General features: G+C 38.5%; 1 protein-coding gene across 2 annotated transcripts in view; it reads right to left on the bottom strand.

The window, feature by feature from the left end:
- FLT1 (fms related receptor tyrosine kinase 1) overlaps positions 1–13,490 on the bottom strand; it is a 208,018-nt gene that overhangs the window by 144,149 nt on the left and 50,379 nt on the right. For both annotated transcript variants that reach the window (XM_079773671.1, XM_079773672.1), the window contains exon 4: positions 2,735–2,859. In XM_079773671.1, coding sequence (XP_079629797.1) covers positions 2,735–2,859 — 125 coding nt within the window. The remainder of the gene's footprint in view (positions 1–2,734; positions 2,860–13,490) is intronic.

Here is a 13,490-nt window from a genome sequence, read left to right on the forward strand (position 1 = left end):
AAGACTATAGTATAAACAGTCTGCCTTGGGATTAGACGTTTTAAAGGATCAGAGCTCCACAGAGAGGCCCGGCCCAATCCCCCGATGCCAGGTTGCCAGCCCCGTGCAGGGGCAGTGCCTACCCTCGGACTGCCACTATTGTTTGTCCCAACTTGGAAAAGAGAAAACAACAGATTACCTGAAGGAAAGGCCAAACCGCCATGAAGAAGTTTCAAATCTTTTCTATCTTCTTTTAAACAGTATACCTTACATCACGCTGTCCATTTATCATTTGTTTATATTACTTGTTGAAGAAGCTAATCTGGCTGGAATTTATGGTCCTGGGGCTGAATTTCTATCCCCAAACTCACCAGTGCCTCTCTCCCAGTGAATGTCTGAATATGCAAATATGTTACCTGAGTGTTACTTGGGTTTGAAGTGAATGACATCCTGCTTATGAAGAACTGAAAGAGACTGAAGGGTGCAGTTCGTGTGTTAGTAAGTCAGGGTCTCTCTGCAAACTTAGGGATGCTTTGCATTCAGTGGGGAAAATCAATATTCTAACTTAGTGCCAACTATTAAGGAAAAAATTCAGAAAAAAATAAGTCAGGGATTGAAATCATGATGGTTTAAAAATATGTGAAAATGTGCTGAATCTGAAAGATGGGTTGCTGACAGATTTCCTCAGCACAGCTTAAAAACAGTAAAATTCCCTCTAAAGTGTTTATCTTATTCCAATCTATCCATTACTGCCACCAGTAGGGTTTCATTGACAAATTACTTTATTTCTAGCTGTCAAGAGCTAAAACAGCAAAAGATTATGTAGCTCGTCAGCTGCGGCAGTGGCTGCACATATTATAGAGGCAGGAGAACGGGGGCTTTGAAAGAAAGGACTGACAGGGAGGCCTGTCTCCAGCAGGTAATGGCTCTGAAGAAGCAGGCACAGGAAAAGGAGAGGGAGCGGGTGGCAAATTGGAAGAAAGGGCCCAATAAGAGAAATGGAAGGGACCTTATATTAATTTCATGTCAGCATATATATGTAATAGGTTAGATTATTTTCAGTAAATATGTGTCAAACCAGAATCCCCATTAGAGCTTCTCTCTCTCTCTCTCTCTCTCTCTCTCTCTCTCTCTCTCTCTCTCCCCCCCCCTCTCTCTCTCTTATTGATCTTAGGTAGGAAAACAGAGTAAATAAACTCCCCTCACCCCCAAAAATTTTACATGTGGGAATTTGGGAATGTTCCCTGCAGCAGATCTGCATTAGGGCAAAAAACAGGAGGCTTGCATGAAACAGAGAAGTTTCATATCAATCACATAACAATCAACATATCAGACTAAAAGGAGTAATGCCATGCTATTGAAAACACAACTTGATAGTAATCCAGTATTGAGTATTAAATAATACAATTGCTCACCCTTGATTAGGGCTTACGTACACCTGGCATTGTCCCGAGTGCTTTCCATAGATTACCTCACTTGGCCTTCCTAACAACCATGTGAGGTGGGTGCTGCTGCAATTGCTCCCATCTCTAAAATGAGGACACTGAGGCAGAGCGAGGGTTGGTCGCTTGCCAGTTTGTCCAGCAGGTAAGTGTAGGGTGGTAAGAAGCCATGCAGGGAGGCCTGGGACTCTGTTCTTAACCACATGGAACTTCCTCCAATGCAAACGAGGCAATTACAGCAAGTGCACTGAAGAAGTCTGGATATGGGTCCCTTCCCCTCAGGTTTTTTCTAAGACCAATGGAGTTAGACTCCTCTGCTATTTCCAACTCTGACGCACAAGGATTTTATATTTTCTGGCAATGATGCACAGATGTAATAGAAGCCCAAACCTGTCTCTGATGGACTGTAACGAAGGCTTAAATGAACAACATAGGAGAGTGAATGCAAAGGAAGACGACAGGGAGATAGATACCCCATCACATCTCAGTATCCAAGGTCCCTAGGGGATACTGCAAATCACCCTAAACTTCTCCAATTGACCATCACCACACATACACCCAGAATAGCTACTATGTGGTGGGACGGCCTTAACTTTTTCTCTTAAAGCTCTAAGCTCTCAGGATTCACTAGTTGTTTTTTTTTTTTTCTTCTTCTTAGTATAGGAGCTGTTATTCAATTCTTAGTCTCAGTGTGTTCCTAACCTCCTGTAGCTGGTGAATTCATGGGACTGCCACAGTTAAGCGTTTGTTTTTATTAGTTTTGACCCTAAATCTTTTTTTCTTATCCTCATGAACATCTTACAACATAATAGGAAGAAAAATCTCATTTATAACGTTCTTTTCCTGCCCCCTCCCCACCCCCAAGAGGCTACGTTTGGATGCCCAGCAGGAGCAAAGCCTTTTGTTACCAAGTATTTCCTGGCTCAGGCCAAAGGTGGGAGCTGGGGTGGGCACCTGCCTGACAGCTCTGTCTTAAGCGAAAATCTGGATTCGCCACTCTGCCAAGTTATCATTTGCGTAAGCAATAGTATTGCTTTTTCTCACCTTTGCAGATACTTGGATTTGTGGCAAATACAAAAGTTCTCATGATTTTAGTTCTTTCATTATTCACATTGATTTATGCGTAAGACATGATCATTTTATTCCATTTAAATACATGCATGGTATAACATGTAGTACTCATGCTTTATGGTAAAAGGATGTGATTTAAAAGCCCACCGAGAAGCCCAACTGTCTGTAAGGAAAAAAATCAATTAATTCACTATGCTCATTTGCAGTAAAAACAGTCTGAGAATAGCATTGCTTAACTTTACCTTTTTTAAAGTAACAGTGATGTTAGGTGACGTAACCCGGCAGGGAATGACTAACGCCCTTCCTTCAGTCATATATATCATTTCAGGTATTTCACTGTGCATTTCCAAGAAAGGTCGACTTGTATCTGAATGAGAAGAAAATGGAGAAATACATGTATACATCAATGATTATATTACAAACATCTAGACCCCATAGCTGGTGAGGCAATATGGACGCTGCCACAATACATCATCCTGTAATGTAATCCATACATTTACATTCTTATTTATTTATTTATTTATTTATTAAAATTCTGGTCGTGGCCTTCTGTTAGATTGCCCAGATGACCTAATATGCAATTGTGATGGGCGGGGGGGGGGGGGGGGGGGTTTAGACCGGTATGGGGAAAAGCTATAAAAATGCAAGTGAGAGAAAAAGGAGAATATTCTGTATAAACTCCTCACCACAGCTATGCTAAGTGCCTCAGGAAGCCCCTCTAGAGCCTTTGTAAGAAGTCAAAGGAAGATGCAATGATCAGCTATCTTTGGAGCACAGAAGACACAGAGATGATGGGAAGGTGTCAAGTTGAAAAGTGATTAGCATTTGAATGACCAAAGCATTAAAGGTTAGGGGGTGCGAAGAGTCTGGAGTAGACTGCATTAATTCCATACTCTTAGAGGTCTGTGTCTTTGGTATGCACCACTTCTCTACTAACAGAAAATATGAGCAAGTGCATGGAAAGAGGTCAGGAAAGGGCTTTAAATCGTCACCAAGATTCCATGCTTTAAAGTATGGCATTTGGCTAGTCTCAGAGGCCATTAGGATTCAAGCCACCTGCTTAGCTTCTCTGTAATTCTTCTGGGGACAAGAATGAGCATCAGATTCTATTAGAAAATCCTCACATGTACCATTCCCTTGCCCTTGGAAATGCACTGACGGTGATCTCTTCAGGAGTTACTGTGTTCCCATCTTCTCCCCTTGGTTTCAGCCTGAGATGCCCAGATGGGAAGAAGGCCTATGTTAGATCTCTCTGTCTGGACCTGAAGGAACTAATTAGGCCCCCACCTGCTTGCTGGAGTTGAGGAAGCTCATTCTGGATGCTGAGTGGAGAATGAATTGGAGAAACTAGAAGTAAACTGGCAGTTTACTTCTCTGGCTACACACTGGTAAGTAGGGAATGGTTGCCTAGGCTCAATGGTGGCTCCAGTGATTGTTATGGGTTGAAACTGTGTTTCCCCAAAATGGTATGTTGTAATCCCAGTACTTCAGAATGTAACCTCATTTGGGTCAAATGAAGGTTATTGCCAATGTAATTACTTCAATGAAGTAAAGTGGGCCCCTGGCCCAATATAACTGGTGTCCTTATAAAAAGTTGGCCATTGAAGACCAACACAGGGGAGAATGCCATGTGAAGACAATGGCAGAGACTGGAATGATGAAGCTTTAAGGCAAGGGAAGCCAAGGACAGCCAGCAACCACCAGAAGGTCAGAAGAGGTATGGAAGGATGCTCCCCTTCAGGTTTCAGGGGAACATAGACCAGCTGACACCTTGATTTCAGACCTCTAGTTTCTAGAATGTGAGACAATAAATTCCTGTAATTTTAAGCAAAAAAAAAAAAAAAAAAAGTGCCATTGCTGACATTGTGGTAGCCTGCTGAGAATGGATGGTTTAAAACACCCTAGAGAGGTCCTTAGAGAGACCCTATCACCACAGCACACGTCTTAGGCCCCTAGATAACTAAATCATTCCTACTCATCCTCTGGGAAGCCTTGCAGGCTAGCCCCTTCATTAACCCTTCTCGGCCCCAGCCCATCTTAGGAGCTTTCCAACTCCCCAGCATTCTCCTATCACCACACTTCACACACTGACACTGAACTGGCAGTTTACTTCTCTGGCTACACATTGGATGATGAACTCCTAGAGGAGAGGAAATAGAGGCAAGATTGCTTAATGTGTAGTAAAGGAATGAATGAATGAGCCAATAAATGAATGAGGAGCTGTATGGCCCCATCACTTTATAGATGAGAAAACAAGAGGTGTAAACAGATGAAATCAGTTGTGTGGACATGAACAGAGCCAGGCCTGGAAGCCAGTTTCTCCTTGGGACTAGATCACCAGCCTTCTCTTGAGGGAGGGCTCCCCACAGGAAGGGCTGTCTGTGGCAGTTGTTTTTCAGAGACAGGGCTGATTTTCACATGTTCCAGGGAACATATGTGGCATGTCATACTTTCTAGACTTAGAGGAATTCTGAGACGAAAACAAGGCAGCTTTGGGTCAGGGCCTTTCAGAAGCGGACAGTCAGATGGAAAGCTGGTGATTAGATCATGGTGATTAAAAGCACACACTTTACAACCTGAGTCTGAATCCTGGCTCTGCCCCTTACTAGTTGTGAGACTTTGAGTAGACCATTTTACCCTGTATCTCACTCATAAAATCTACTTTAAAGGATTAGAATGAGGCTTACATGAATTAATGTATGTGCTTAGAATAGTGCCTGGCAGATTAGTACTATATATGTGTGAGTATTATTATTATGAGAAATTTGAACTTATTGGAAAGAGGGGATTAGGATATATAAAAATCACAAATTATACTCATGATATTAACTGTTAACTATTAAAAGTTATATATTCATATAATGCCACCAAAAAAAGACAAAATACATATATTAAAATGTTAATGATTATCTTTGAGTAGTGGCTTCATTGGTTATTTTCTCATTTACCTTCTGTATTTGTCAGTTTTTCTAGAATGATTGTGTATTACTTTACAATAACATTTTTAAAAAAGATTTTTTTTTGTTGATTTTAGAGAGAGAGGGAAGGAGAGGGAGAGAGAAACATCAAGAGTGAAATATTGATCTGTTGCCTCCTGCACACCTCCTACTGGGGATTGAGGCCACAACCTGGGCATGTGCCCTGATGGGGAATCGAACCTGCAACCTTGCAGTGCAGAGGACGGCAGCCAACCAACAGAGCCACACCGGCCAGGGCTATAATAACGTTTTCAAGTATTGAATTTAAGTCTCAAACTATAAAGCACCAGCCATTTTTACTTGAGGAAAAGTATAAAATTTGCATCTGATTTAGTTTTGTCCAATATAATAGAATGAGATATTAACCATCACATTGAATAGTTACATGTCTGTTTAGGAAAGCTCAGTGTGTGCAATAGCATATGCAGGGAGGAAAAGCTAATTAACAGGGACAAAGATTCATCATCAGCACGAAATTCATCTCCTAAATAAATTTGCTGAGCTAGACAATCGGGCAGAGGCTATTGGTATTTGATCATTCCTTTCCTTCCTCCTCTGAATCTATATTTTGTCTCCTTTGTGAGTCCCAAGGTAAACACAAACACCAGGAAATGGTTTAATTCATGTAACTAAACTGTAAATCCTTCACATTTAATTTACTGTCTCCTTAAGCAACCATTTTCAACCAAGGACATTGGTATAAAAGTTCTTGCAGGAAATAGTAAACATCAGCATAGTCACTTCTAGGCTAATGAATACCAATCCCAAATGAAAATATAAGAGGTTCATTCAATGTGCCTTTGGATTTCTTTTTTCTGTGTCACATTAGATCCCCTAAACACTTGAATTTTATTACAGCTATTGCCCTTTAAAATTCAATACCGATTTCAGCACTGGGCCCACTGCAATTCTGTTCAAAGATGTCAGAACCAATGAGTTGGGTCCATCCTAACATAATTCAAAACACAATTTGTATCCACTGTGTTTGCAAATGAGCTCATGACTAGATACATACACACACACTCACAGACACTATTCTCTGGGCTTATTAATAGTATATTTCCTCTGCAGTTTGCTTCAAGGAAGGGCTAAGAATGAACTTGCCTGACATAGTAGAATACAAACATTTTTTGTTTTGCAGGATCATAGATACAGAAGAGGTCACAGTTCCATTAATATCACCAGTAAAACCACTTACTATTCCCATGGGACACATTTGTCTTTGTCACAAAATTAAAAATGACTTCCAAACCCAGCCACCACGGCAGAGTGGTTTCCTGAGACCAAATTGGCTAGTTGTTGAAAGAGTGAGGAAGAGCTACTCCAACGATTGCCAGTGTCCCAGCGGCTCAGACACACTGTCACCAGGGACTCGTGCCAACACACAGCGAGGTAGAGGTCACGCCACCCTCCTCTCCCTGAACTATTGGAGCTCAAAGCAGTGACAGGAAACTGGCACAGCAGATGAGGTTTTCTCATCCAATGGGAGTATCTGGGCTGTCATCCTTCAAAACAAGTGGGCTCAGACACAGGGCAAGATCAAACAGGGACCCTTGCTCAGAATAGGATTACATCTATTTCTTAAAAATGTTTTCTTTCTTCCTTCTGAGATCTATAACACTCTGGCACATTAGGGCACACAGACAGAGGCCCCAGTGTGCCATCCTCACTCTACTCTGTTTCCCACTGTCATCAACGAGGAATTCTTCTAGTAGATTCGGAGCAAGTGAATGATCCAAAATATTCAGGGAGCCTTTCTGACTTGAGGGGTTCAAGAGTAAATATCTTGTTTATTAGCACTTTAAAAAAAAATCTTCACCCGAGGATATGCTTGTGTGTGTGTGTGTGTGTGTGTGTGTGTGTGTGTGTGTGTGTGTTGTTGTTGTTGTTGTTGTTGTTTCGTTTTGTTTTTTACTAATTTTAGAAAGGAAGAGAGAGAGAGAAATAGAGAAACAGAGAGAATCATTAATCAGCTGTTTCCTGCTTCCCTACCAGGGATCAAACCCACAACTGAGGTATGTGCTCTGACTGGGAATCTAGCCTGCAACCTTTTGGTGTACAGGACAATGCTTCAACCAACTGAGCCACCCGGCTAGGGACTAGCACTTGTTTATTCCTATGAAATTCATAAATGTTTCCTGATTTCTTTTTCCTTTAATTTCATTTTCCTTAACTTTCAGTTGTGGTCATAAGGACTCCTACTTATTTTAAAAGAGGATATGTTTTAAATTTGTTGAGGATGAAGTGAAGAGGACAATTAAGCAATTAAGCAATCCCATGAGAGAGTTCTATCTAGACACAAGAGTTTTCACATCACACAGGTCTTTGTGTTGTAGACTATACCTAGAGCCCAATGAGAGTTTGTTAACTGGTGAAATATTTCATTTGAAATGTGAGTCAAAAAGGTGGCTAAGAAGCAATTTCTTCACTGGAGTAACCACAAGAAAGATGAAGTAGCTATACTAATATTAGATAAGATAGACTTTAAAACTGGATATAAAGAGGGACATTTTCTAATAATAACAGGGTCAATCAACCAGGAAGTTATAATAATTATAAACATATATTCAACTAACAACAGAGCACTGAAATACACATCAGAAATGAAGATAGAAATAGATAATTTAACAATAATAGAAGATTACAGTATCCCACTTTCAATAATGGGTAGAATAACTAGAAAGAGGATCAAAATGGAAGTAGAGGACTTGAACAACACTAATAATCACCCAGACCTAACTGACATCTATAGAATGCTCCATCCATCACAGCAGGATATACATTTTTCTCAAGTGCACATGGAACATTCTCTAGAATAAACTATACTTTAGGCCATAAAACAAACCTCAATAAATTTAAAGGGATATTTATAATACAAAGTATGTTCTCTGACTACAGTGAAATAAAATTAGAAATAAATAACAGAAAGAAACTTGGGAAACTCACAAATATGTGGAATTAAACAACTAATGAATCAAAGAAGAAACTAAAAGGGAAATTAAAATACTTTGAGATCAATAAAAATGAAGACACAACACACCAAACTTATGGGATGAAGCTAAAACAATGTTTAGAGGGAAATTTACAGCTCTGTGCCTAGATTGAAAAAGGAGAAAGATCTCAAACCAATATCCTAATTTCCACTTTAGAATTCTATATAAAGAACAGCAAACTGAAGGAAGCAGAAGGGAGGAAATAAAAGATTAGAGTGGAAATTAGTGAAGTAGAGAACAGAAAAACAATAGAGAAAAATCCATGAAACCAAAGGCCAGTTCTTTGAAAAGATAAGCACAATTGACAAACCTCTAGCCAGACAAACAAGGAAAAAAGAGGGAAGACAAATTAATAAAATCAACCCAGCCAGTGTGGCTCGGTGGTTCAGCATTGCCCTATGAACCAGGAGGTCACAATTTGATTCCCAGTCAAGGGCACATGCTGGGGTTGCGGGCTCGACCCTTAGTGGGGGGCATGCAGGAGACAGCCAATCAATGATTCTCTCTCATCATTAATGTTTCTATATCTCCCTCTCCTTTCCTCTCTAAAATCAATAAAAATATATTTTAAAAAATGAATAAATTCAGAAATGAAACAGTAGAAATTGCTATCATCATTATTAAAATAGAAAGCAGTATAAAGGAATATTCTAATTATATGCCAACAAATAGATAACAGATGAAATGGGCAAGTTCCTAGAGAGACATAAAACTGACGCACCAAGAAACAGACAACTTAAATAGACCTATAGGTAAAGAGATTGAATTAGTAATTAAACTGCCCACAAAGTAATCAACTGCCCACAAAGAAAAGTCCAGGCCCAGATGGCAAGTGAATTCTATAAAAGAACTAATATAAATTCTGCACAAAGTTTTCTAAAATATAGAACAGAAGGGAAAACTTCCCAATTCTTTCTACGAGGCCATTATTACCTTGACACCAAAACCAAAGACTTCACAAGGAAACTACAGATCAATGTCTTTTATGTATGTGGATGCAAAAAAGCTCAGCAAAATACTAGTAAACTGAATATATAAAAATAATTATATGCTATGACCAAGTGGAATTTGTTCCAGGAATGCAAGAATTGGCATTATCATCCAAAAATCAAATTCACTAAAATAGGATATCAATAGAATAACAATCAAACACCACATGATCATTTTATTAGATACAGAAGAAGCATTTGACAACATTCAAATCCCTTTTTCATGATAAAAATACTCAACAGAGTAGGAATAGAAGGAAACTTCCTCAACCTGATAAAGGGCATGTACAAAAAAAAAAAAAAATTAACAGCTAGCATCATACTTAATGGTGAAATACTGGATACTTTCCCCCTAAGATTAGGAACAAGATAAGCTTATCTATTCTTGCCACTTCTATTCAACATCATACTAGAGATTCAATAGCTATTATAAATAACATTGCAATATTCTAGCCAATGTAATTAGGCAAGAAAAAGAAATAAAAGGCATCCAGATTTGAAAGGAATAAGTGAATTTTTCTCTATTCAGATGACACAATCTTGCATATAGAAAATCCTAAGGAATTCACTAAGAAACTGTTAGAACTACTAAATGAGTTCAGCAAAAAATTACATATACAAAAATTGAATTCTATTTCAATATATTTGTAATGAACTATCTGAAAATAAAATTAAGAAAACATTTCTACTTACAATAGCATCAAAAAGAATAAAGTATTTAGGAATATATTTAACAAAAGAAGTTTAAAACTTATACTTTGAAAACTAAAAAAATGGTGAAAAGAAACTAAAGATCTAAATAAATGAAAAAGTCCAATGTTCATGGATTGGAAGACTTACTATTGTTAAGATGATCTATAAATTCCATGCAATTTGATCTATAAATTTCATGTCATTCTTATCAGAATCACAGCTGACTTCTTTGTAGAAATTGGCAAGCCGATTTTAAAATTTAGAATTGCAAGGACCCAGAATAGTCAAAACAATTTTGTAAAAGGAAAACAAAGTTGGAGGACTTATACTTCTCAATCTCAAAAGTTACCACTAAAACCATAAACAATAGTGATTAGGACAGTGTTGTACTGGCATAAAGACAGACATATAGATCAGTGAAGTGGAACTAAGAGACCAGAAATAAGACCGTGAGTCTATGGTCAGTTGATTTTATTTTATTTTATTACCCCACCCCACCCGCCGACCCCGCTTCCCCTGGCCTTCACCCCAGGAGAGGGGTTGCTTCGCTGTGTTCTTTGGCAGAGCACATGTAGGATGGGATGTGGGGTCAGAGGGGAGAATGACCCTGTCTCCAAATCTATATCTAGACTCTCTGTGAATTTAACTCCTCTTATTTTTCTCCCTCACCTCAATCTCGATGGAGTTCCTCTGAAGCTGAGTTGGGGAAAGGGAGAGGACGACATGTATCAGCCACCCCCTTCAGTGTCCTTTTCCCTTTATCTCTGTAGTCACTCAAGAACAAATATTGACTGACCATTGTAATAGACTGAATGTAAAACTAATTCCAATTCTCTGCCCTTTTCTCTGCCCTTTGTAATGAGACATTCAGCTCCTCCCATTAGGGAGGGGAATCTCCCCACCCCAGTGAATCTGGGAAGGCCTGTGACTAAACTGGCTTTGGTCTGGCTGAAGTGAGAGTATGTCTGTTCCAAGCCTGAGTTCCACTGAACTCCTCTCTTGATTTTCAACAAAGGTGGCAAGATCATCCAATGGGAAAAGAATAGTCTTTCCAACAAATGGTGCTGGAGCAATGCCACAAAATAATGGAGTTGGATTTTCACATCACACACAAATATTAACTCCAAATGGATCAAAGACCTACATATAAGAGCGAAAACTGTAAAACTCTTATAAGAAATCAAAGAGGTAATTATTCAGATCTGAGATTTACCATTAGTTTCTTATATATGATCCAAGCAACAAAATAATAAAAAAATAGATCAATTGGACTTCATCAATATTTAAAGCTTTTGTGCTTCAAAAAATACTAACAAGAAATTTAAAAGAGAAGCCACAGAATGGGAGAAAATATGTGCAAATTATATATCTGATAAAGGGCCTATATCTAGAATATATGAAATATATTTATATATAGAAGACATTAAAATTTATATACATTTTTAGAATATATAAATATATCTATAATACATGATTATATAAAATCTATTGATATGTAATATTAATAAATTTAAAGAATCTTCACAACTCAATAATAAAGACAAAAAAACAAATTAAAAAATTGAAAAGGGATCTGAATAGACAGTTTTCCAAAGAAGATATACATATGGTCAATAGCTCAACATCATGAGCCATCAGGGAAATCAAATCAAAACCACAATGAGATACTGCTTCGTACCCATCAGGATGGCCGGAATTAAAAAAGACATAATAACAAGTGTAGGCAAGAATGTGGAGGCATCAAAACCCTCATACACTGCTGGTTTGTGTAAAATGGTACAGTCACTTTGGAAAAGAGTCTGGCAATTCTTCAAATGATTAAACATATGACCCAGCAATTCCTCACCTAGGTATCTATGCAAGAGGATGAAAACGTATGTCTACACAAAAAAACTTCTAAATGGATGTTTATTGGAGAACTATCCATAATAGCCAAAAAGTGAAAACTACTCAAATGTCCACGTACTGATAAATAGATAGCTGAAATGTAGATCCACAGTGTAATATTATACAGCAATATAAAGATACAAAGTACTGATAATGGTACCTTGAAACATTATGCTGAATGAAAAAAGATAGCACATATTTATGCATTTTATTTAATAATAAAAGTCTTATATTTTATTGTTTTATTTACATGAAAAATCCAGAATAGGAAATATATTCTGGTGGATTGGTGGTGGCTTAGGGCTGAAAGTTATGGGGGGTTGGGGGGAGGGATAGCTGAAGAGTATGGGGACTCTTTGAGATAATGTAATGTTCTAAGACTGACTGGTGAGGATCGCATATATCTGTCAACATGCTAAAAACAATGAAATTGGACATTTTAAATAAATTGCATGGTATATGAATTATACCTAAAAATCTTATTTTGAAGAAAACAGAACTTTGGACTCTTTCTTAGATGTGATGACCTGCTGTTTTCTGAGCTGGAATAGTGCCTGGAGATCATCCAGTGTGGACTCCTCACTTTATGGGCCCTTGCAACCTTTTTCTCCCACTCCACTCTGCATCCGTGTGAGCAACTCACAAAAAGTGGGATTTTCCCCTGTGACAAAGCCATCTTGATTACTAATATGTCCTTCAGTTCCCCTTGGCAGCCCAGGTCAGTGGGAAACATAGTGAAGTATCTCTGTCTTCAGTTAGATGAGAAGTTACTTGACTGACGTGTCAAGTATTATGGTCCGCACGGAGTATAAAATAAAGTATTTCCTAGTGAGTTATCCTGATTACCCAAATGAATACCACAAAACTTCAGTTGTAATTTACCACTGTCACCACTAGTGATGAATCAGTATCCAGACTCAAAAGTGAATAATCCCAGGACAGCTGACCTAGGAATATCAGCTGCCAGTTTCTGCCATCCGGACAGCTAATTTACACAATATTTCCATTAAAGCAAGGTAAACAGAGAAAGGTCATTACATTTCAAACTCAAGATGCTATCCTAAACTAAAAAAAAATTAAAAACGTATTATGTATGTGGTATAAAATAAGAAATTTCTCTTTTTAAAAAAGCTGTTTCCCAACTACTTACCTAACTTGAAAAGAGAAACATGTAGTTTTGCCTTGCCTCACTTTGAAGGCCCACTAGCCTACTTATAACTGTGGACTGGATAGCAAGGAAAGAGAAAAAGACAAGAGTTAGAAAGGATAGAAGAGAACAGAGATGATGGGCCACCCTCTCTCTATCCTCTTGCATCTTCTACGAGCTTGTTCCTTGAAATGTGCGTGGCTGTAGCAGGTGACTAGGGTGATCAATCATCTTAACCCAGAGTCTAGCATAGGCTGGACACACAGCACATAGTCAAATTATGTTTCTGGAGAAGATACTCGATGAGGCAA

The sequence above is a fragment of the Cnephaeus nilssonii genome (assembly GCF_951640355.1).
Source record: "Cnephaeus nilssonii genome assembly, chromosome: 6".
Taxonomy (NCBI): Eukaryota; Metazoa; Chordata; class Mammalia; order Chiroptera; family Vespertilionidae; genus Cnephaeus; species Cnephaeus nilssonii.